Source organism: Alternaria arbusti, assembly GCF_024043155.1.
Source record: "Alternaria arbusti strain BMP 1465 chromosome Unknown scaffold_3, whole genome shotgun sequence".
NCBI classification, from domain to species: Eukaryota; Fungi; Ascomycota; class Dothideomycetes; order Pleosporales; family Pleosporaceae; genus Alternaria; species Alternaria arbusti.
In genome coordinates, this window is record NW_026249943.1 from 1,372,750 (window position 1) to 1,394,984 (window position 22,235).

General features: G+C 52.3%; 7 protein-coding genes across 7 annotated transcripts; 4 read left to right on the forward strand and 3 right to left on the reverse strand.

The window, feature by feature from the left end:
• Window positions 1–1,955: 1,955 nt before the first annotated feature.
• Window positions 1,956–5,708, forward strand: J4E86_003109 (uncharacterized protein; the record flags this gene model as incomplete). Its single annotated transcript, XM_051443665.1, has 4 exons — window positions 1,956–2,007; window positions 2,115–4,152; window positions 4,205–4,914; window positions 4,969–5,708. 4 exons carry the CDS (start codon window positions 1,956–1,958, stop codon window positions 5,706–5,708), a joined length of 3,540 nt encoding a protein of 1,179 aa, XP_051305160.1.
• A 1,372-nt stretch (window positions 5,709–7,080) lies between these two features.
• Window positions 7,081–8,215, reverse strand: J4E86_003110 (uncharacterized protein; the record flags this gene model as incomplete). The annotated part of the gene is made up of 2 exons (XM_051443666.1): window positions 7,081–8,144; window positions 8,197–8,215. The coding sequence occupies 2 exons, from the start codon at window positions 8,213–8,215 to the stop codon at window positions 7,081–7,083; spliced, it is 1,083 nt and encodes a 360-aa protein (XP_051305161.1).
• An 835-nt stretch (window positions 8,216–9,050) lies between these two features.
• J4E86_003111 (uncharacterized protein) lies at window positions 9,051–10,639 on the reverse strand (the record flags this gene model as incomplete). Its single annotated transcript, XM_051443667.1, has 5 exons — window positions 9,051–9,136; window positions 9,192–9,539; window positions 9,594–9,713; window positions 9,763–10,341; window positions 10,393–10,639. The coding sequence occupies 5 exons, from the start codon at window positions 10,637–10,639 to the stop codon at window positions 9,051–9,053; spliced, it is 1,380 nt and encodes a 459-aa protein (XP_051305162.1).
• Window positions 10,640–11,527: 888 nt separating this feature from the next.
• J4E86_003112 (uncharacterized protein) lies at window positions 11,528–12,347 on the reverse strand (the record flags this gene model as incomplete). The annotated part of the gene is made up of 2 exons (XM_051443668.1): window positions 11,528–11,825; window positions 11,878–12,347. The coding sequence occupies 2 exons, from the start codon at window positions 12,345–12,347 to the stop codon at window positions 11,528–11,530; spliced, it is 768 nt and encodes a 255-aa protein (XP_051305163.1).
• Window positions 12,348–14,977: 2,630 nt separating this feature from the next.
• On the forward strand, window positions 14,978–15,779 carry J4E86_003113 (uncharacterized protein; the record flags this gene model as incomplete). The annotated part of the gene is made up of 2 exons (XM_051443669.1): window positions 14,978–15,033; window positions 15,086–15,779. 2 exons carry the CDS (start codon window positions 14,978–14,980, stop codon window positions 15,777–15,779), a joined length of 750 nt encoding a protein of 249 aa, XP_051305164.1.
• Window positions 15,780–16,708: 929 nt separating this feature from the next.
• Window positions 16,709–19,047, forward strand: J4E86_003114 (uncharacterized protein; the record flags this gene model as incomplete). Its single annotated transcript, XM_051443670.1, has 2 exons — window positions 16,709–17,136; window positions 17,190–19,047. 2 exons carry the CDS (start codon window positions 16,709–16,711, stop codon window positions 19,045–19,047), a joined length of 2,286 nt encoding a protein of 761 aa, XP_051305165.1.
• Window positions 19,048–19,682: 635 nt separating this feature from the next.
• J4E86_003115 (uncharacterized protein) lies at window positions 19,683–21,138 on the forward strand (the record flags this gene model as incomplete). Its single annotated transcript, XM_051443671.1, has 2 exons — window positions 19,683–20,021; window positions 20,074–21,138. 2 exons carry the CDS (start codon window positions 19,683–19,685, stop codon window positions 21,136–21,138), a joined length of 1,404 nt encoding a protein of 467 aa, XP_051305166.1.
• Between the last annotated feature and the right edge of the window lie 1,097 nt (window positions 21,139–22,235).

Genomic DNA, 22,235 nt, shown 5'->3' on the forward strand with positions numbered 1-22,235 from the left:
CAAATACCAACACTGCATCGCTTGGTGCTGTCCTGATGGGAAGTCAAGCCTTGCGCCTGATACTGTCAAACATTTGGCATGCATCCTGGCTCCATCTTCCTGTCATGTTCGTCGTTGGCGACTTCAGACCGGTCGCTGCCAGTTCTTCAACATCCACTCCTCAATTGCTCCGCTCCTGGATGATGTTTGAACCGAAGTAAGAATGGCTGTTCTCCATGATATTCATCACCGTCTAGGTGCGGCTTTGTATGCCGAGAAATAGTGATGTGTCGGGTGAACAGGCCGTGACCGCGATGTCGACGATAAGCAAGTTGGGTTGATCTGATAGGCTAGGCATTGCTGGTGTTTGAGTTCAGGAGGGATTGTGAGTTCCACATAATGTCGCCTTGCGGTACAGCTTGACCAATATGTCATAACACTGTATTCAATTCTCTTGACAACTTTCCATCAAGGTAAAATTGTATCTTTCCGATCTTTTTCGCTACTTTCCCCGTACCATATAGTCGCTCATCGATGTATTTGATCAATTCGCGAAGGTAGGTTTCTGACTTTGCGAAGTCCACTGGGTACAGCTCCTTAAAGTCCAGATGTGCCAGACCTTTAATCTTACGGAAAGGTATCTCTGCAAGACCAATCTCTTTGTTGCCGTTTCCATACCTCCAAGTATCAATATTGATAGTCACAGTATCAATTCGAGTAACAGGTATGTTCCGGCCATCATCTAAGTGCTCGTCCAACAGTGGGTCGACCCATGTTTCCAAACCCCGGAAAACTTGTGATCGATGTCTTTTCGAACTATCATCGAGTAAGAAGCGAGCCAACGGGAACGACAGTCCTCCGGCAAGAAGCAGCCAATAGGTGGACAAGTCAGCTGGATGCCGGCCTTCGTGATCCCAGTCCGTCTGCAGATGCCGTCCATTCGTGGTACAGCACGGGATTATGTTGATGTCTAATCTCTCGATGGTTCCTTCAAGCTCGCGCGCGGAAACAACGCGCCGCGTCGGCCACAACCAGTGGTCGTCAATAACTGCGATATCGACCTCGAAGTTCCGCGGCGCTTTTGAAAGATATTCTTTGGTCTCGCGATACATTCGTTGACTAGTTAGTAGAAGGCTTGGAACTCCTGAATCCTTCAAATAATCCAGGCTCGGTACACAGTAAAGACTGCGTACGTCGGTTGGATAGCTGGGCCGATGACGCGTGCCATTCTTCGGTAAAACAGTAGGTGACGAGAGCACAAGGTCGATGATGTTGAAGAGCAGTTCGCTCGGTAGATCTAGAAAGCCGACCATAGCTGCTTGCTGGTAGAGGCCGCAACAAGGTTGTGTGGAGGAAGGTTGCATGGGTTGTTCGCGATGCCTGCGCAGGTAGGTACCGCAGCCCTGAGGCGCAGGCGCGGTTGACCCCACTTGAGCCTCGGGCCGATGGGAGCTCTCCCACACAGCCATCAACTCGCCATTGCATGAGAACAGGCCCGACTTTGTTTGAGTCACATTGCGGTGCGCTCAATGCTGTTACACATACCATCGCATTACAGGTTCGACCGCACGCGTTCTCGCAGCATCGCACCCAGCCCTGAAGCCAGAGACCGCTTCGTTTTGGTTAGCGCGAATGACTCACTTTTGCTCACTCTGCCTGCGCCTCCTGCTTGAGGCTCAACAGCCCCCGGAGTCATATTTATCGCCTGATTGGAAAGCATGCCGATTCACGGAGTGGAGCAAAGTGTTTGAGCGTGTCTCTTGTACAAGACATAAAGATCGCTGTACACTTACAAGAGATCAGAAACATTAGACATCAGAGTCCTTTCTGACGCACTCGACATACCCCTTTCAATCGTCTTCTCTGCATCTCGTTCTGCGTTTAGACATGGCGGCTACCGACCATACTTCTCCCCCAGCGCGGATATCAACGACTTCATACGATACAGCGTTGTGCATCATCCCACCCGCTTCTCAATGCGGTCACGTAGATCAGCTACGGGAACTTTACGACAAGGCCTATGGGAAGGTTAGTTATATATGCCCTGGATTCAGGGAAAGCACACATTGACTAGGGTCTTTAAAACTTTTAGTGGCCACCTCACGTCAACCTCGTATACCCTTTCGTTGCACCAGAGCAGCTTCCAAAAGCACAGGAGCAGATTCAAGGGTACTTGGCACAGCATTTAACCCAAGAGACACCCATCGATGTAGAACTGGTTCAAGCGGGTGGTTTCGTGCAAAAGAACAACTTCACTGTATTTCTTGGGACCGATGACCGTGGTGAGGAAGACTCGCCTCTCGTCTCGCTGCGTACGACTGTGCTACAAGCATTAGGCCAAGGTCCTTCTCGATTCACTCCCCACCTTACGATCGGTCAAACACAGGGTAATCCTCTACTCTCGCAGTCATACCTCCTACGAAAGGCTCAAAGATTACCAAACATACACTTCCGCGTTGGCACGCTCGGTATCCTTATTCGTGAGAGGACGGCTGGCACGCTGTCAACTGATTACATGCGGTTGTATGGAACTATCGATATTGGGGCCCCAGGCGATGCTTGGCGACCTCACATTCCAGACTACTGGGTGAAGCTGCCTAACTCGAATCCGGCCGCACCCCGACCGGATGGTGACGAAACTCAGCAAGAATCCTTACTTGATGATTACGAGGTGCGCGATGTGCCAGCTCTCTGCTTCGATCCCAACGAATCCAGATGGTCACCGCACACATGCGAGAACCAGAAAGAGGCTGAAGTGAAGGAAATCACTGTTTCGAGTTACAATGTCCTGGTAGACACCGAGTATCCGCCGGACCATGACCGTGACCCGTTGATCGTGGACACCATCCTATCAGAACAAGCGACGGCCGATATATTAGTACTGCAAGAGGTCTCCGACGACTTTCTTGACTATCTACTTTTCACTCGTCAGGACATTGCACACATATACCCATTTGTTTCGCATGGTCCGCCATGCCAAAACGATCTAGGTCCTCTCCCCAGTCTACGGAACGTCGTCATTCTGAGCCGCTATCCTTTTAGCTGGCATTCAGTACCCTTCCATCGCAAGCACAAGAGCGCTCTCGTTGCGCGATTGAGAGGCGTCACGGCATCTGGCACTAAGGGCTTGGGGAGCTTAGTTGTCGCTGGAGTTCATTTGACTGCCGGTCTTACTGATGGCTCAGTCGCTACTAAGAAAGCTCAGATGGGGACTTTGACACGCCATCTAGAACAGCACTATGGAAGCGAGCCATGGGTCATCGCAGGGGATTTCAACCTGGTCACGTCGACTTACACCATTGAGACCTCCGTCAAAGACCAGTCCATATCCAGCGAGACTGTCTCCCTGTTAGCAACAGTTGAGGCCGAGATTCGGGAAGCGGGGTTATCTGATGCTTGGTCTGTTGCCCGTGTTGAAGGAGTGGACGAAACGAGTACAACTGGATCTGGTGATTTGTTCGAGGGCGAAGAGGGTGCGACATTCGATCCCCAGAACAACCGACTTGCCGCAGGAACGACTACGACTTCTCACGATCGGCCACAGCGTTACGATAGGATACTATTTCGGTCGCAGGATTCACTTCGCATAGACCGCTTCAACCATTTCGGCGTTCCGGAGATGATCGACGGTGCACAGGTCGCAGCCAGTGACCATTATGGAGTGAGAGCGAAGATTAGAGTGAACGAAGCAGTAGCGAGCACCGGAAATGAAGCAGCCATCTCAAATCAGCCTGCCGTGGAATATAAGCGAGTGGATGAAACTTTGGCAGAGACCACGAGCCTCGTTTCAGTGCTCGAGACCCACGGCATGTTCCCGAACGAAGATCAAGCGAGCAATCGGCGCGACGCACTTGCAAGCCTCCAGCACATACTACTGGGTACATCAGACGATGGAGATCCAGCGCAACCTGATATACCATTGGTTATAGTGCCAGTTGGCTCGTACGCCTTGGGTGTATGGACTGCAGACTCGGACGTCGACTGCCTTTGTATCGGCACCATTAGCTCTAAGACCTTCTTCCGGCTCGCTCGGCAACGACTTACCAAAGCAGAAGTCAAAGGGGTCAGGATCTTGCGGAAGGTTGAGGCCAGCACCGGCACCATGCTCGAACTGTCTGTCAACGGCATATTCATGGATCTGCAGTATTGTCCTGCGCCCCAGGTCGTCGAGAGGTGAGTCTTATGTAACGATTGTGATATCGCAGCGCTAACATTCAGCTACTAGGTGGCATGAATTCCGGAGTATCCCAGCATCTGATCCCATCTTCAACCTTTCCATTCTCTCACTCCGCAAGCTCAAGCCTTACCGCGATTTGCTATACATACAACGTACACTGCCGTCGCTTTCTGCATTCCGCCTAGCTTATCGTTTCATCAAGCTATGGGCTGTCCAGTGCGGCATATATAGTGCGAAGTTCGGGTTCCTTGGAGGCGTACACATCACGCTCATGCTCTCCTGGGTCTGCAAAAGTCTTGGGCATGATGCCGGCCCAGTCACGGCTGCAGACATCATTGCGAGTTTCTACCATTACTACGCTCAGTTTGATTGGACGAACGACATGGTCTACGATGCCATCTTCCACAAGAAGAAGCCTCGTTATTATCGCAGCGCGAGAGAGCCGATGGTGGTGTTGGGTTATCACGCACCCAACTCGAATATCGCTCATACGGCTACGGTTCCCGGCCTGCAGCTGCTCGTTAAGGCTTTCAAGACCGCTGAAAAGCAGCTTTGCGAGCCGGGAATGACGTGGGAGGCATTCTTCGGTGCACCATCTGCTCCAGAACCAGAGTCGCAACTCCCTCATGGAGCCGCAGAGTTCCTCCGCAACTACAACAACTTCGTCAAGGTCGAAATCCAGTTTTGGGGCCGAACATTGGCTAAGGGCAAGAGCCTAGTCGGTTGGGTTGAGTCTCGATGCATCTCGCTCGTCATAGGTAAGCCGCATATTCCAAACACCTGTTGCGCAATCGTTTTACTAACCTTGATAGACATCCACAAAGCCATACCCAAGTCGGAAGTCCAAATCTGGCCAGCTCGCTTCGTCGATAGCAATTCGTTCGACGTGGGAGAGGGCAAAGAGTACCAAGGCTGTTACCTGATCGCCCTCTCGAAATCCGAGAAAGCCGTCTCAGCACACAGCGTGGACGACAAGCAACTCGCCAAGCAAGCCCTGGAAAAGGTACTGGATCGTTTCTTGACGCAGCTGCGGACTGACGAGAAGAACTTCGACGCAAACACTTCATGGATCGATGCTTCGCTAGTAAGATCTAGCGATGTCAAAGGGTTGCGACTGGACGATCGAGAATGGGGTGTCTACGCCATGGACATGGATTCAGACTCAGACGACGAGGAAGACGTTGATGAAGACCTTGAAGACGCCGATGAGACCAAACCTCAGCGTACGATACCTCAGCGCCCCAAGCCCACCTCAGCACCTTTGTCGAGAACAAAACTACGTCCTGCATCCGATGTTCTCAACCGTCTTCGCTGGGACCCAAGCTTGGATCCGAGCGATTACATTATCGGCTATGAGGACCGCTTTTTGGGCGCGAAGGAAACTGGTCTTGAGAAATGGAAAACGGAGCAGACGGATGAGGAGTTCATTCCCCAGCATCGCATACTGTATTTCAAGAAGAAGGGTGGAGAAGACGGAAGGGGAGAGGTGGTATGGGAAAGAGCTACAAGGATAGACAAGATTTTCGGGAGTGGACTAGGTAGTGGTGAGTAGGTACGGGTCATGATCACGAGAATGGAGACTAGGTCTCCATATACCTATACACTCAACATGTGCCTGCACTTCCTCTTGCGCTTCGTGAGGACGCGGCGTACTTGTAGGCGGACTTTGCATTCGTGACTCAAACATGAGAAAGATGACACATTTGGTTAACCTCAGGTTATAGGCCTCTTTGTGCCTTGTCTCTGTAGCACGCGTGTTCCCTTCCCAACGGCGTTCGGCCCGGCCCGCTTCGAACAAAAGCGGTGTACTCTGGTGTTGCAGCTATACACATCTTCGCGAAAGCCTCGATAACTATCTCTTCGAACTGAAGTATATCCTCATGTTTGAAGATCGTTTGGAACGCCGTCTTTGCACGACCTTTGCACTTTAGCGATGCGAACCTCCTTCTTCTCCCCGGGCAGTCTGACTTTTAGAAGCGGTAGGCTGTCAATATCTCGGCGCTTGGCGCCGCTTCAGACACACGAAGCGCAGATAGGCGTGGTTTCAGACGAGTCGTGAGAGCCCAGAACTCGAAGTTAGCGCTACGTGATCCATGGACCCTCAACTCAGCGGAGCTTATGTGGTGAAATGCGCAGGGAGTTCTACACTTCCAAATCTCCATGTCTAGGGCTTACCGCCGGTCTCTCCTCGGATATTAGATCTTGATCTCGACAAGGCGGCGACGGCTCAAGATGCGGCCCCATGGGGAAGTCTAATCGCGGCTTAGTTCCCACTGCGGTATCAACACCCCTCTCTGATTGCGATCTTCCACCTTCTAAAGGTAGCTGGTAGCCTTTGACCAAAACCCAGCGGATCCGCAGAACCACAATATTAACAATACCGGCTGCATAGCATTACTCAGGTCAAATGCTTAGGATCTCGGGTTGATTGCGAGGCTGGATTTTGTAACGCGCACGGAGTTCGGCGCCGAAACGTTAGCTGCCCGGGCATGGTGGGCGCAGGATGTGAGGCGCTGGTGGGAGGCTTGCGACAAGGCTTGCTAGGGCTTGGAAGTTTTGCATGGAGCGGAGCGGACTCGTGTTCGCATAATTACATGTGTCTTTGTTTGTCTTGGGGGTTGTTCGCGATGGAAAGATGTTGGATACGCAAAGTGACACTGTGAGAGCGGCGCGGCTGGGAGAGCCAAACGCTAGATCGCATTCAGACAAGTCTTTATCTGACATCAGCATCGCCCGCGGACAAGGCAGTTCGACAGCTCGGCGTTTCTAAGGAAAGTACAACAACATCACGAGCAACTTACGCCGCAATCAAGAACACGTATCGTCAAGGAGAAAAATAAAGGATGCATTGGCTGAACGTGATATCTATAATGCCGGAGTCAAGCTCCAAACGCCGCTCATCCTGCTGCCGAAGCAGATGCTATTTATACATTCCAAAGAACACTTCGCTGATCTTTGGCATTGACCCAGACGTATTCCGTACATCTCGGGTTCGCCTTGCTCTTACCCAGAGTAACAGCAAAGAGGTTGATCTCCATCCACACGGGTCGCATACCCATGTGCTCGAGCCTCTCCCACCATGACCTGAAGCGGCCAAAGTCTATGCTGCCACCGCCGCCCGCGTTGTCGAGGTTGATGCCGTCGCCGAGATGCAGTTCGATCATGACCTGGCCGATGGGCAGGACAGACTTGCCAGATGCAGTCTTCATGTTATCGAAAGCGTTCATCATCGTGTCAAGAGCGTCGTATTCGCTGCCTTCGATATCAATTTTCAGAATATCGATGTAGGTGTGGTTGTTCTGCTTCATCAAGGCGGGTAGGGTCCAGAATGGTGGGTCGGACTCATGCTTGTCCTCCTTGCCTAGGCCGACCTTCTTGAAGAAGGTGCGATGACGGTGCTTCTCGGCGATTTGGGGACCCCAGGAGTCGACCGAGAAGTCGTAGCCCCAGATGCGAGCGCTGGGGACGCGCTCGAGCATCTCAGCTTCGAAGGAGGACTCGCCGTTGATACCGAAACTGTACATGACCAGGCCATCTTGCGCGTCCACAAGGGGTTCTTGCGATCCGATGGTAGCGGAAGCGAACTTAGGTGCGGGGAGACTCTCGTAGATGTTCATTCCGCATACCCATTTTCCTCCGTCACCGAGCCTACCGACGCGCTGGATGTCATGGGGGCATGTCCATGTTGGTGGGAAGAAGTCCCAGATTGTGAAGGGGTATTTGAGGAAGTCCATTGGGAAGAATGGGATCTTCGGGTTGTCCGGATGCGACTTGGCCATCTGGTCTCGGAGCTCAACGCTCTTCTTCCACGACTTTTCCGAGAGCGCAGATCGGTCTTTTATCCATGCTTGCAGGATGGAGGAGGGTTGCGAGGACCCTGTTGATGGGAGGACGGGTAGGTAAGGAAGTAGTGCCGTGCCAGCGGATTCTTCATTATGGAAAATGACGATTAGGAAAACGACGACGAATATTCCAGCGAATATGCGGGCTACGCGTTTTATTAGTAGGCGTTCACAGAAGAACAAAGGAGTTGGACCTACCACCGAAAGACCTGAACATCTTTGCAGGTGGAAAAGAGTGACGTGGGATTGGTGGGGAGAGTTGAGTCGAAGGAACGACCGTGATGTATGACCTCCGAGTTGAATCGGTGGAGGTAACAATCGCGTCAAGCGTACACAAAGAGAGAAGGAAGAGTAAAAGAAGGAGTGGACAATAGTGAAGCCAAGGGTTGGAAGATACACGACAAGTAGGCCCCAGACAACTTGACTCCTAGTTTGGCGGCATGGTGGACATCGGCCCTTTAGAATGCCAAGGATACGCGAAACAAGAACAGCGGAAAGGCCAACAGTGTTACGTGTACATCTGCCGAGCGCTTATCACAACCAAACATCAGGTAGACCCCCGTTACAGATTTAGCATTGATCGAGCAAGAACATCCAAGACCCGTACGGGCTAGATGTTACGAAACCCCGCTCAAGCCGCACGCCGCTATCTTCGCACCAGTCAGGATGCCACTGCGACTAGTGGACGACGGGGAGGATGACTAGCCGCACGGCGACGATGAGGCGGCGGGGCAGATGTGGGTCGATTGATCATCATGAGCGGTTGTTTCGTCCGTGTCTTTGTCTTGCTGCTCCTGCAGCTGAGGCACGGCGCACGCGTTTCAAGACGCACACTCCAGACGCGTCGCAAGCATGATGTCATAGGATCAATTGTATCTATCAATGGAATTGTGGGTATAATACATGTAAATCGCTATTTCGCGATGCGACTATCTTGGATGTTGCTCCGCTTCGCGCGAGGCTTTCTGATGATGGATGCGTACTCCCGAGGTTATGTTTAGTTTTAGTGCCATGCGGGGGGACGGAAAAGGAAAGTGGAAACTGTAATGAGATCATGTGAGGGTCTTGTGAACGACAATGGCAGCCGCCACCAAGAGCACGCTGCACGTGGTGAATACGGTGTCGCGATGCGCTTCGCCTGGACTCATTGTTAGTTTTAGGCCTTTTGTCCCAAACAAAGCGGCGATGCTTACCTTCTTTCGTAGTGCTCAAAGCAAGCACAACGAAAACGTTGAGCGGAATGCGAAGAATGCCGTAAATGCTGGCTCTTGAGCCGTCTTCGACAAGCTTGCTCTTCAAAGAGCCCATTGCGGGGTAGTAAACTCCGCAGCATAGCTCGAATATGCAGAAGCACCACAACGTGACGCGCTCATCCCGGAAATGTCCAGGAACAAAGAAGCAGGCGGATGAGACTGCGAGGATGCCTGTCAGCATCTTTTGTGCTGGCACAGGTGAGGCAGATGTAGAGAGATGTTTGTAAAGGAGCGAACCAAACATCATCGAACACATCAAGATGGCGAAGATGAGACCAAATGGCAGTTCTGGTTGGTGTTAGCCTGGTTGTGCTTGCATAGAGTGGATAGAAGGCTGCTCACCATCTGTTGAGCCCGCCAACTTGTGGCTGAGCTTCAGCGCCGGGAACTTGAAGAAGATAAATAGGAACAGAGATCCTTCGAAGAATCCTGAGACCAATGCAAGCATCATGATGTTGCGATCTAAACCTCGATTAATAAAGCAATCTCAGGTAACGAGGCTTCAACGTACCACGTAGAATAGTCCGGAGAGCAGAAGTAGGTGGAGGAGCTGGGGTGGCCTCTTCCTGCTGGAGCAGCCCCTCAGTCTCTGATGCTCTCCGACTGCTTGAACCGTAATTCTCTCCCCAGAAGTTCGAGATGGCAAGGAAGGACAGGCTCAAGCACGCAATGGAGGCCATGAACGGCGCCTTTGCGGTGCCTGCCATCCTGACTGCCCACTCAGCGAAGATACCCGCACCAATGGCTACACATGTGTTGGACGTGGTCATCGTGCTGAATATCGCGCTGAGGTGCGGTTCACCATCGGGCAGCATTAGATGGTTGAACTCAGCAACTAGCCAGCTTTCGAAGACGCTCCAAAGGACGGTACCGCAAACACCGCCGAGGATGCGACCGAAGAAGAGAACGTAGATGTTGTTGGTAAGGAGAGTGGCGCAGGACAGAGAGTAAAGGGCGCAGTAACCCAAGCATGCTGTCTTGCGCCCATATCGGTCTGCGAGTGCGCCTACGAAAGATGCGGAGATGCCGGCGGCGATGAACCCAGTAAGGAATAGGAATGCGACTGTTTCTTCCGAGAGTCCTTTCTCATCTACATATCCGTTAGCGGTCAGTCTGTAGAACAGTAGTTCGTCCAACATACCCTTGTAAATAGGATATATGTACGGCCCTTGGAGCCAGTCCGCGGCATTGACGAGCAAGTAAATAGGAAAGAAGCGCTTCTTCAGCTTGCTCAAGCCCTCTAGATCAGGCTCTACATGTTGATGCTCGTCTTTCTTTTCCGTAGTCGCAGTCTCCACGACGGCCGCCTTGCGTGAGCGGTGCGACTGGTAGAAAGCAAGTGCATTGAGCACTAGCGATCCAGCGAATGTAGCTCGATAAAGGTCCATGTTGAATGTGGACTTGTATTGTTGAAATGAGCGAAGGGCGACGGTCGGTTGTGGATGAGTGTATGTCCAGCAAAACACAAAGGAATGTAGAAGGTCAAGGTCTCGATTCGTCAAGATGTTGTAAACAGCACTAGCTCTGGACAGGCCCAGTGAATCGAAGGGATTAGTATAGAATGAATTAGTGTCCTTGTCCCGTGCCACTCTTCACGTTCTTAGGACAAGGAGATACGAACACGGTATGCTAACTTCGTGGTGTCCCGAATAGAATAGCCGCTTTGTGCACTCGGCCAAGCTGATCCCAATCATGGACCGCGGAGCAGCACAGCGCCGGGCGTCATACATGGAGGTCCCCTCCCGGTACGGGCTGACGATAGGCTTGGGGGGCTTGCGCGTCAATAAGTGGAGTGACACACCACGGCGTTTCTAAAATGTGGGACGGCTGGGCGCGTCAATGATGCAAGGTCTTGGTTTGTGTGGGGTCAATGCGCCGTCAGGGGCGGCAGGAACAACCGACCGCGGCTTCGCGAGCAGCTGCCGCGTGAAACCAAGGGGGCTGGTTTCAGATATGACAGCACCCCATCGTGGATACATCCATCTTCACACCTCATTCAAAGAAAACATCAAACACCCTGGAGCCTACATTGACGTTGGGTCACCCACTTTGCATGTTCCCACATTGATGTAGGCGGCAAACCTGTTTAGTTTTCTTCGGTGTGAGGTGTTCTCGCGAACGTGCTCTGGGTATCTGTGGGCGTAATTCACAGTGAAGAGAAGCTCGGGACTACAGATTGGTAGATGAAGTTCTATTCCTTGGTATTGTGGAGCCTATTCAACCGTCCTTGGAGATCTCCCACCATCTCTCATGTCTCTCACAATTCTACCTCTTGATCAACCACCAGAGGAACAGTACTGCGCCTTTGACCTCAAACCCTCGAAAGGGTTCCGCTCCAGCGCGCGAATCTTCTCCACACACGCCTTGCAGGTCAGGGCCTCACAACCAGGACATCTCATGCCGCCGGTGTGAGCGGCCATGCAGAAAACACAATAGTCATCACCGCCGACCTGAAGACGCCATGCCGTGCTCTTGTAGATGCACGTTTGTTGGCCGCAGGGGTGAGACATCTGCACGACCATGCCGTGTGCCTTCGCGCCAGGCTTGGGGGTCGGAGGCCCATCCTCGAACGGACTGAAAAGAATATTAGCAAAGATCAGGTTTGGAGATGATGGATCTTACATACCTCTCATAGGCCTCAGGGTGCCTCATGCGGTAAGCGGCGTCTTTCTCCTGCCATGCGGTATACTCCTTGCCCAGGTAGTACTGCCAGCTTGCCTCGTATGGCTTGCGGAACGGCTTCTGAGGCGGCGGGCTTGCTCTACCGGACTCGTATGCTCTACCAGCCTCGTAGTTGGCGGGACCCTTGCCACCGAAGTTCTCGTTACCGGCATCATAGTTCGTCTGCTCAGCGGGAGCGCCAGTCTGGTACTTATTACGCATGTAGGTGCGGTCGTATTCGGTGCGGTACTCGGTGTTGGTGAGCTGCTCGAAAGCCTCACGAACGCGGCGGAAGACATCGGCATCTGCTACACCGGACTTGTCGGGGTGATGCGTCTTAGCGAGTTCACGGAATGCCTTCTTGATGGCATCAGTGGAAGCGCCAAGCTGGAGACCGAGGTCCGCGTAGTAGTCTTTGAAAGTGTTAGTGGCCATCGCGAAAGGTATTAGCAAAGAAAAGAGGTTCAGCGAAGAGGTTCAGCAAAACGATGAGGCTCAGCGAAGCAGTGAGGTATCAAGAGCTTGGTCAAAGTGGAGAGACGAGGCTGAGGATCGATCGAGAGTGACCCGGATATCTGGTCTATCTCCCGCTGCGATGGTCCTTTTGGTCCGCTTGCCTCAATACGGATAGGTGCCTGTCAGGCACCTACGATTGCAAACAGTCACGTCTCTATTTCCGGCAGGTGCGCCCTCTCCAGGTGACTGAGAGTACCATGAAGGAGAATCTGGGGCTCTCATTGGCTGCGCGGCCGGAAATATAGGTTACGATGGTTGTACAGACGACGAGATTTGAGCAGAATGGCGCGATTTAGAAGCGGAGAGAAGCTCCGTGTAGGCGCTATTGACTCAAGTGGGATAATGGTATTGTCGGTGTACAAACGGCCGTGTTCGCGAGGCATCGCGTAATCAGGTGATGCCGAGGCACTACCCGAAGGGTTCATGTCATACTGGCATGCCTCAAAATATCGGGCGTCATCTACTCCAACATGGACATCTCTCCGGAGGTCAGGAAGCGATATAGCGACTGGAGCGTGGGCCTCAATGCACGTAGCTACCCCTTTCTACTCCTGATCAGACTACCTAATCGCTCGCAGTCGCCGCATCATCCCCGAGGACTTCAATATGAACTCTCTATCAGCTCCCAAACCATCTGAATAGCCACGTTGTCTCGAACTGCGCTGCTCAGACTCCACATTCAGCGTCACACGTCAGGCGACCCTTCCATCTGCGAGTCGAACATTTGTACTCGCGTTTACTCCGCCCATATTACTTTGCGTCCTTCAACTTCATACACCGCTCGTTATTGTTCAAACTGCTAGCATAAAGTTTGTCGGACTCGTGTTTGGCTGTTGTAGGCTGAACGCGATCAGGCCAGGGCTGCACAATGTTATGGTCTTTCTTCATCTTCCGACCAGAGGACTCCACACTCTGCACAACCCCCATAATCTCCTCGGACCGATCGAAGAAATAGGCACAGTCATTGAGCATTGGGTAGTCCTGTCCGTTCCTTAGGCCAAAGTCGCAATAGATAATAACATCAGCGCGGCAATAGGTGGGTAGGCTTGCATTCGCGTCCTGTATGAGCCACACCTGCTTCGCTCAATTTGATGTCTTGCTCGTGGTCGACTTGGTATGTCGCACTCACGGAGAGCATGAGAAGTTTGGCTATGAGTGATTGTGTCTTTGGCTTGGTCAGTGGAGAGAAGATCTTGAGACATTCTTACGGGCCGACGTATTTCATACGGCGATAAGCAGCGACGATCATACAAGACGATGTAAGCTTTGGGTTTGATCACTCGGCGTGCAGCAAGAAAACCCCTTATGGGCACAAGCCCTCTTTTGCGGCAATGAAGGTGCTCGTAGAAGATTCTAGATATACGTTGAGTAGATCAGTCTCTACGTGAGAGTGATGCGGCGGGTAAGTAGGCATGTTTGTCGGTCTACGAACAGGTGATTTACGTTACACTATTGTCTCTCGTGATTCTCATCAAACTTATTGGGCTTTATCAGTCGCGCTCTTAATCCTCCTGCACAATGTGTACCCATCGCTCGAATTTCCCATCTGATTTCCGCTAAGTGGTCTTCTCCATGTCTTCACCTACCTCATTGACAAATGGTCGCTCCATGTCTGCACCTACTTCATTGACGAATGGTCACTCCATGCCTCTCGCATTGCAACCATTGCCCGAACCGGCGGTACCAAAATGGGTTGTGTGTCGCCGCATCCCCCCGTATCACTTTACTCTGGGTTTCACCGGCATACGATGCATCGATCAGCATGCCTTAATACATCAAAGTACGTTTACAGAATGCGTCTGTAATGATCTTGGCACAGCGATAAACGAAGCGAATCGAAGGGCAGCAGATTGCGTCGCAAGTCAAAACGCGGGCTGGGTCAATGACGTTTCCCTAGATGGAAGGCATTACTGGATATGGAATCACGCTCAGCTAAGGAACTTTGATAACTTCATAGCGGTATACTACGTGGAGGGCCCGGTCGATGAATTGTGACTGAAGGTGCTCTTATGGGAATGTCACACTGGCTGGTAATCTTACACTCGGGCGGCTGAGACGAAGATCATTCCGGGGACCACGACAGCGATCAAGATTTTCACTGGATGCGGAAAGGAGGGATATAGTAGTACTCTATCAGTAAAGAGAAAATATCATCTGGCGAAGTTCCCGGACACGGGTACTAGACTCAGACTCATACGTTGCAGTCAATGGTTTTCGTCGTCTCGTTTTGCGCATATATCCCAGGTACCGTCGTGACTTGGAAACTGCCATGTGGATATGTACTCAAGCCGCTCGCCGCTACTAGAGACGACCAATTACAGCACATCGACCCGGTGGCGCATAGCACCTAGAGCGCGGTGATTACTGAAAGAGCGTAATTGTAGCGAATGACGTACTGAGACAAAGGGAAAGAAAAGGTTCCGTGCGCCATTACGTGACTAAACCGGGCAAACGATTTTGAAGTTATTCCCCAGATATTGCGCCCGTCCTCCTTGATCGTACACAGAACCCTTTCGATCAAACAGGACCAAACAAGTGTCTCCTTCGCCATGGCCGACAAGCAACTCCTCTTAGAATTCCTCAAGGCGCAGGATGCGATGAGAGAGTAAAAGTCCCACTATCAAGTTCTTCGTCTTCATCTAACACATATCCAACAGGCCACCTGCTATGGTCACTTTCCTCCACCGCTTGCCAAACAGTGGAGATGTCGCACAAGCAGAACTATGTCGAGATCTCGTTTTCGAACGCTCAGCAAAGATTGCCCAACAGTGCAAGACGATCCGCGAAGACAAGGTGGACATGAGAAGCCGGCCGCCAGGTCTCATCAGTGACTACATCGTCCTCCTTCGCGACAACAAGCCTCCCCGACGACAGTTTCCGACTGCTGGCGACCAGACCATGGACGCTGTCGCCAGGCTTCGCTACATCACGTTGAGCAGTCTTTACCTCTTCTCCGTGGAAATGGAAGACTCTATCTCCGCTCAGATCGTCTTTCGCGCTATTGTAGACAACTTCCACTTTATCTGGCCGAATGGCTTCCGATACCACCCTGGACCTGACGTGATCAACCATGTCTATTACTACACTCTGGCTTGGGACCCCTTGCGCTATTTCCTAGCAGACTGCTACGTGGACTTCGCCAACATCAAGTGGTATATTCCCCACCGGAAGTTCCACAAGGACTTCATGACCAACGTCTCGTTGGGCCATTCGAGGCGTCGTAGCCTTGCACATGGCCCTTCCAGAACTGCCAACCTGCGGAACTACATCTTTCCCCAGCACCTCGCCCAGACCGCAACCAACTCCGCCAGGAAGTCTACCCAGGAAGTACTTTTGAGGCTCACAGAATGAATAGAGCGCTAACAAGACGACTAGGCACGGTAGGAAGGGTCTTGGACGGCGCAGGACGTCGATGTAATTGCCGCAGAAGCATGTCGGTCCGATTGAGAAACCTCAGCAGACCAGAGGTGGGTATCATGGGGTCTTGAGACTGACAGCTTGGGTCGGGAAATAGATGTAGCGGTCAGCAGAGGTACATCATGTAGCCAGATATGCATACTCAAAAACACTGCTCCAATGTGCAATTGACCAGCGTCCGTGTCTCTTTCCCAGGATACCTGGGTAGCAAGCTACAAGCTCCAGTTCCTCTATAGCAAGCATCAGAATCGCCTCATTTCTGTCGTTCTCGTACCCATTGGTCGTATTGCTGAATTTCTGGAATGCAGCTCGCCGTGTCGATATGGAAGCTTCTCGTGCACAGCGCAGCTCACGTGCGCGAAGGCGAGGTAGCAGCTCTTCATTTCCCACTTGGGCGAGGTCACGTCTTTCGTGAAAGTGAGGCAAGAACCCTAGAATGATAGTTGATAGATGGGGATGATGGCTGTACACGCGCTGCTGCGATAACCGACAGCCTTGCGATGTTGTCACTGGGTGACGTCGCGGATGATCAGGGAGATCTCGCCCGATCACGTTAGCGTGAAACTTCACTTGCGGACCCTTCAACCGGCGCAGCGCCATGCTTTCTTTTCTCACCTTATCGGCAGCCACGCAAAACCCTCAATCGTGACGAGACTACCTGCCCGAAAACGTTGAGCGACTTCAAAACCATTTCTCGCGACGCGCGAAGCGCGTTGAAGTTCGACAGACGGCAGCACCCTCCGCCAGTCACGCTTCAGACGTGAGGCTTATCTACTTCTGTCGCGCTGCCGCAACCCCGGAAGGACCCGCTTTACTTTGTGCAGCCTGAGGAAACCTCACTACCGCTATTACTTAAGTCTCACATGTCAGGCCCAACATCAAACCCAGACTGGAACAGAAGCGGCAGTCCTGCCTACGGCACGTTCACTCGGCCACCGTTCAATCCGAATCCCACCAAAAGCCACGACAGTAATGACAGTGCTGTTGCACCCTCCAGCAATGGTGGTGAGGAGGTCTCGCCGAAGCGTCGGCCTTCGCCTCAGCGGAAGCCATCAAAACACATCGAATTCAGAAAGTACTTGAAGCGCCCCCATATGATGGAGACGCAGAGGACGCTGAGCGATGCATTACGATCGGCAAAGAACAGAGAGGAGCAGGAGACTCTACTCCCCGAGGAGGACTACGCTGGATCTGATGGGTGCTTCAACGGACAGGGTGAGCCTATGATCCCTAGAACAGCCAGTACGCCTGGTTTGAACAACAACACCAGGACATATTTCAATATCCACAGGTAGGTCAACGCAGTTGATATGAGTCGCACCGCGGATGTTGACCATGTTCTAGGATACGACGTCTCGTCTTGGCTGTCATCGAAGATCCGTACACAGTGGATCAGCTGCGAGAGCCTCGTATGAACGTTCTCATTGTAAAACCACTGGTTGACCGTCTTTACGATGAAGACGACATCTCCATCGTGTACTGTCTACTCGTCAATCGCATGCAGTTTCTTCGAGAACAGCAATTCCAGCAACATCATCAAACTGTCGATTTGACGCGTGCCAACCTTTGCGAGCTGGTCGCCATGAAGGTGCTGCGACGTCACGACGAAGAGTCTACGGGTAAAGCTGGCCTACTACTCTTGGCACAGATTATGGTCGCTCCGTTCCAGCCGTTCCAAGGCGCGCCTGAAGAGCGTTGTCCACCGCGACACATATCAGAGTACCAGGGCCAGGGTGACAATGAGGGTAAATTGACGGCGCTGGAAGTGGCTATCGTCTCCGAAAGTAAGGTACTACTAGCTGGCTCCGCGAGTCAAAAGGTCATTGACGCGATCTATCGCGGACGGATCGTGTACACTCCGACCGTCTATATGGATATCATACCGGATCACTACAAGTATAAGCCCATCTCGCTTTACGATCCACGCAAGGCACCGACACTCAATCAGTATCGGCTCATGGTACCGAGAACGCGCAACATCATCGAAGTTGTACAGTTCTTCATACTGCTCGCACTCTACTGTTGGTGTATGACTATGCGACAAGATCACTACCTGACTATTGCCGAGATCACGTTCTTACTTTACGGCAGCGGCTGGGTACTAGACGAACTCATATCATGCCTTGAGCACGGTTGGGAGGTACATACACAAGAACTTTGGGCTTTCCTGGACGTCACATTCGCCGGCATATTTCTCATCTATCTCGGCATGCGGTGCCATGGGTGGATGACGAATCAAGACGAAACGGGTAGACAAGCCCTTGACGTTCTTGCTGTCGCGTCCCCAATATTGTTCCCACGTATCGCATTCAATCTTATGCCCGAGAACATGCTGTTCATTGCTCTGAGGGCGATGGTCAAGGAGTTCACAGCACTGAGTCTGATCGCTGTATGGTGCTTTGGCGGCTTCCTGTTGGCGCTCAAATGGCTGAGCATCAGCAACCCCGAAGTTGGCTACGAAGACTCACCAAACTCCATCACTATCTCCAAATGGATGCTCTGGATCTGGTTCGGTCTGGATGGCCAAGGCATCGATGAAGCTCCTGGGTTCCATGAGATTCTCGGTCCTACCCTGATGGTGATCTATGCTTTCCTGGGCAACACGCTATTTTTGACAGTCCTTGTCTCGATTCTGTCCAATACGTTCAGCAAGATCGCAGCAGATGCGACAGCCGAAATCCAATTCCGCCGCGCCGTGCTCACTTTCGAAGGTGTCAAGTCCGATTCGCTATTCGCCTACCGCCCACCCCTTAACCTATTGGCGTTCATCATTCTACTCCCTCTCAAGTTCATACTTTCGCCCCGCTGGTTCCACAAGATCAACGTCTCAGCGATACGTATCTCGAACTTCCCTATTCTCCTCGCCATCAACTACTATGAGCGTAGGTATCTGTGGAAGCCCCGTCGCCACCTCAGCATCAACGGCCCTGGACCCTCCAAACGCACAACATGGCTGCAAGACATTGGTTTCTGGAGGAGCTGGAAGCAATTGAGTCCGCACGCTGATTTGCAGGCCGTGTTTGAAGAGGAGCCACCAGAGGACGTAGTGCATAGAATCGAAGAGGAGGATGACCTTGAGGACGCTATCCTCGAAAACAGTTTCGCAGCGAATGCCATGGGTACTCGTAGTGTGAGTCCAGGAAGTGCCATGACGGGAAGAAGGAGGAGGTTGAGTAGTGTGTGGCCAGGACCGGGCGCTTAGGAAGGGTTTCGGCGGTTTACACGCTAGGTCGTGCCTTGGAGGTTCGCAGCTGTTTTTCCCGGACTATAACGACTTTCGGTACCTCGTATCACCCCATCAATTCAAACCGTTTATCTTCAATGAACATGTGTGTTGTCGCCTATCAGTCGCTTGTCTTTTGGGCCCGTCGCGATGCAGCACCCCACTCCGTACTAACGCCGAGATCCGCACCCAACGTCAAGCTATTACCCCCAGCTTATTGCGCATCGAACCCGTTCGAGATAGCATCGCGACGATAGTATATCATATTACCCCCAGGATACTACTCAATTGACCCTGTGACCATCCGCGGCCTTGCAAAACCGTGCTCTTGTTCGACGAAGCTGCGCGGCCGATCCGCACCGCACATTCTTTCTCCGACGGCTAACGCCTACGGCCGATAAGCATCACCACAACGAAGTCAGGAAAAGATTCTATCTGGTCTTGCGCCTAGAAGGAAGAGAGTGACTCACGATTGGGTGCCTGATCTAGAAAGTATATGCGACGGTGTTGATTGAGGATATATAAAGCGCTCCGACAGCTTGATCAAAAGAGTAGCAACATCAACACTGACCACCTCGAACTCTTGAACACTGAACATCAACTCAAACCCCAAAATGGCAGACATCAACCCTCTCCCCTTCTATCCGCACCCTACGCGCGCCTCGCTACTATCACAGTCTTTGGGCCAAAGGCTCGAAGACCACCCTACGCCAGCCATCGTGCTCGACCGCGCCATCATACGACGAAACTGCGATGCGATGCTCAACATCTGTGCGGAGCTCAAGGTAGGGTTCCGCGCCCACGTCAAGAGCCACAAGACGCTTGAGCTTTCTCAGATGCAAGTGGGAGCAGAGCAGAGCCAACCAGCGAATTTCATCGTCAGTACGATTGCGGAGGCGGAGAACTTATTGCCGTACTTGTGCTATGCGCAGGGGGTGGGAAGGGAAGCTAGTGTATGTCCCATATATCACAATCGAAAAGACATCACTGACGTTTGCTCTCAAGGTACTTTACGGCGTACCGGTCCCTCAATCTGGCATCCCGCGTCTCATCTCTCTGGCATCGAAATTGCAACCGAGATCCGTCAGTGTCATCATCGACAACGAGGCAGCTTTTCTCAAGTTCCACGAGCGACTCGCTACCTCTGATACGGAGCTGGAGATAGGAGTCTTCATCAAGATTGACACGGGCTATGAACGCGCTGGCATCAAGACTTCATCTCCGGGTTTCCCATCACTTGTCACGACGGTGGTAGAGAAGAGCCAGGAGCCAACATCTGGATGCTTCCTGCAAGGTTTCTATTCGCACTTCGGACACTCGTATGGTGGGTCCTCGGAAGATGATGCCGCTAATGGCCTAATCGAGGAACTGGCGGGCTTAGAAACAGCAATCAAGGCTGTTCCCGAGAGCTTTGATGGAAAGTTGGTACTGAGTGTGGGCGCAACACCTACCGCGACAGCAGCACAGAACATGCTGTCCAGCTCTAGCCCCAAAGTCCAAGAGTTCCAAGATGTGCTTCGACGTCTGCAGAAAGACCACGTCGTTGAGCTGCATGCAGGGGTATACCCGTTGCTAGACTGCCAACAAGTCGCGACACATGCTAGGCCATCGACTTCATCTAGTGGAGCCACGTTATCCTTCCAGCCTCTCTCCAAATCTAACATTGGTATCCGCATGTTACTCGAAGTAACAAGTGTATACAATGAGCGATCGAAGCCTGAAGCTCTAGTATCCGCTGGCTCTCTAGCGATGGGTCGCGAACCTTGCAAGTCCTACCCGGGATGGGGTATTGTTACGCCTGCACTAGGCAATGCTTCCGCTAAGCACGTATACGACGAGCGAGAGGGCAAGACGGGATGGATCGTTGGACGCATCAGCCAAGAGCATGGTATCTTGACATGGGAGGGCGATAGGAGCGAATGCAACGAGTTGACGATCGGGGATAAGGTTATGGTCTGGCCAAACCATGCTTGTGTGGCTGGCGCTGGGTTCGGGTGGTATCTTGTGGTTGACTCGGACGCGGGTGGAGATACGGTCGTGGATGTCTGGGCCCGATGGAGGGGCTGGTAATCCGATATAGAAGTAGGTTGAGGCGTTGTGATCGCTCGGTGTTACTCGGCTTCCGATGCTATAACCCATGTCAATGTAGTTGTAAGAGAACCCCGTTCACACACCCAAAGAGATGTTGGGTGATGGGACTTGTATGCTCTCGTATTGTCTGACCTCAACTGGCGTCGTCTCGACTTTGCGCTGCTAGTATCGCGCGTGGATGGCAACAACTCCAAAAGCAACGAGTCTGGCGTCTTCAATTGCCCAATCTGCGTGTGTAGTTTGATGACTTTGACTTTGCTCACACTCCGAGTTGACATTTCTGCAGGCTTGTACGACTCGCGCAGCATCTGGTCCTGGCGCTGTCGGCATGAAAAGCCGCTGACAACTTCCGCCAGTATTGTCCTGCCCATCGCGTATGTCTGCGCGGATCGTTCTGCAGTCTTCAAAACCATCTGATCCGATCCAGGACGAGTCGCATTTCGCGGCGTATAATGTCCGGCACAGCTACATCTCGTTCGTCGGGTTCGGGTTGCGGCGACGGGATGGGAGGACACGAGTTGCGTGGTTTGCTACTGTAGCGTTGCAAGAGGGTAGTTCGCGCCGTTGTTTCTTGTAACGTTGGTCTGCATCTTGATCAAACTTTCTATTGTTGGTGGCTGCCAGCCGCTCTCTAGCCCAGCGCCAGAGGCATGTTGCACGGGTTGGTAGATGGAAGAAGTGATGGTCGCTGGGTGAAGCTTGCCGATCGCGTGCCCGGTGATTGGATGCTCGTGACCCGTAATATGCTTGCCAGGCACAAGCACAAGTTTGTAATTATGCGCGTGCATCCCAAAGCTTGGGATCCATAGCTTCCCGCGGAGATCGGCCAGGAACCGTGGCGCTTGGTAAACTCACGTTGGAGCCCATTCATGACGTCTGCTATGCGTTGCGCCATTTGGCAGCTAAAACATCAATCGGGATATGATAGGCCTCGGCACTTGACCTGACCGAGTTGGAAAACGGCGACATGGCGGGATCGTCGCTCAGGGCAGCCATAGGAGTGCTTGGGGGCGTTCCTGGGTGTGTTGCTGGCGGCTGCAATACGTCTTCTAGCGCACACAGTGAGGATGCCACGG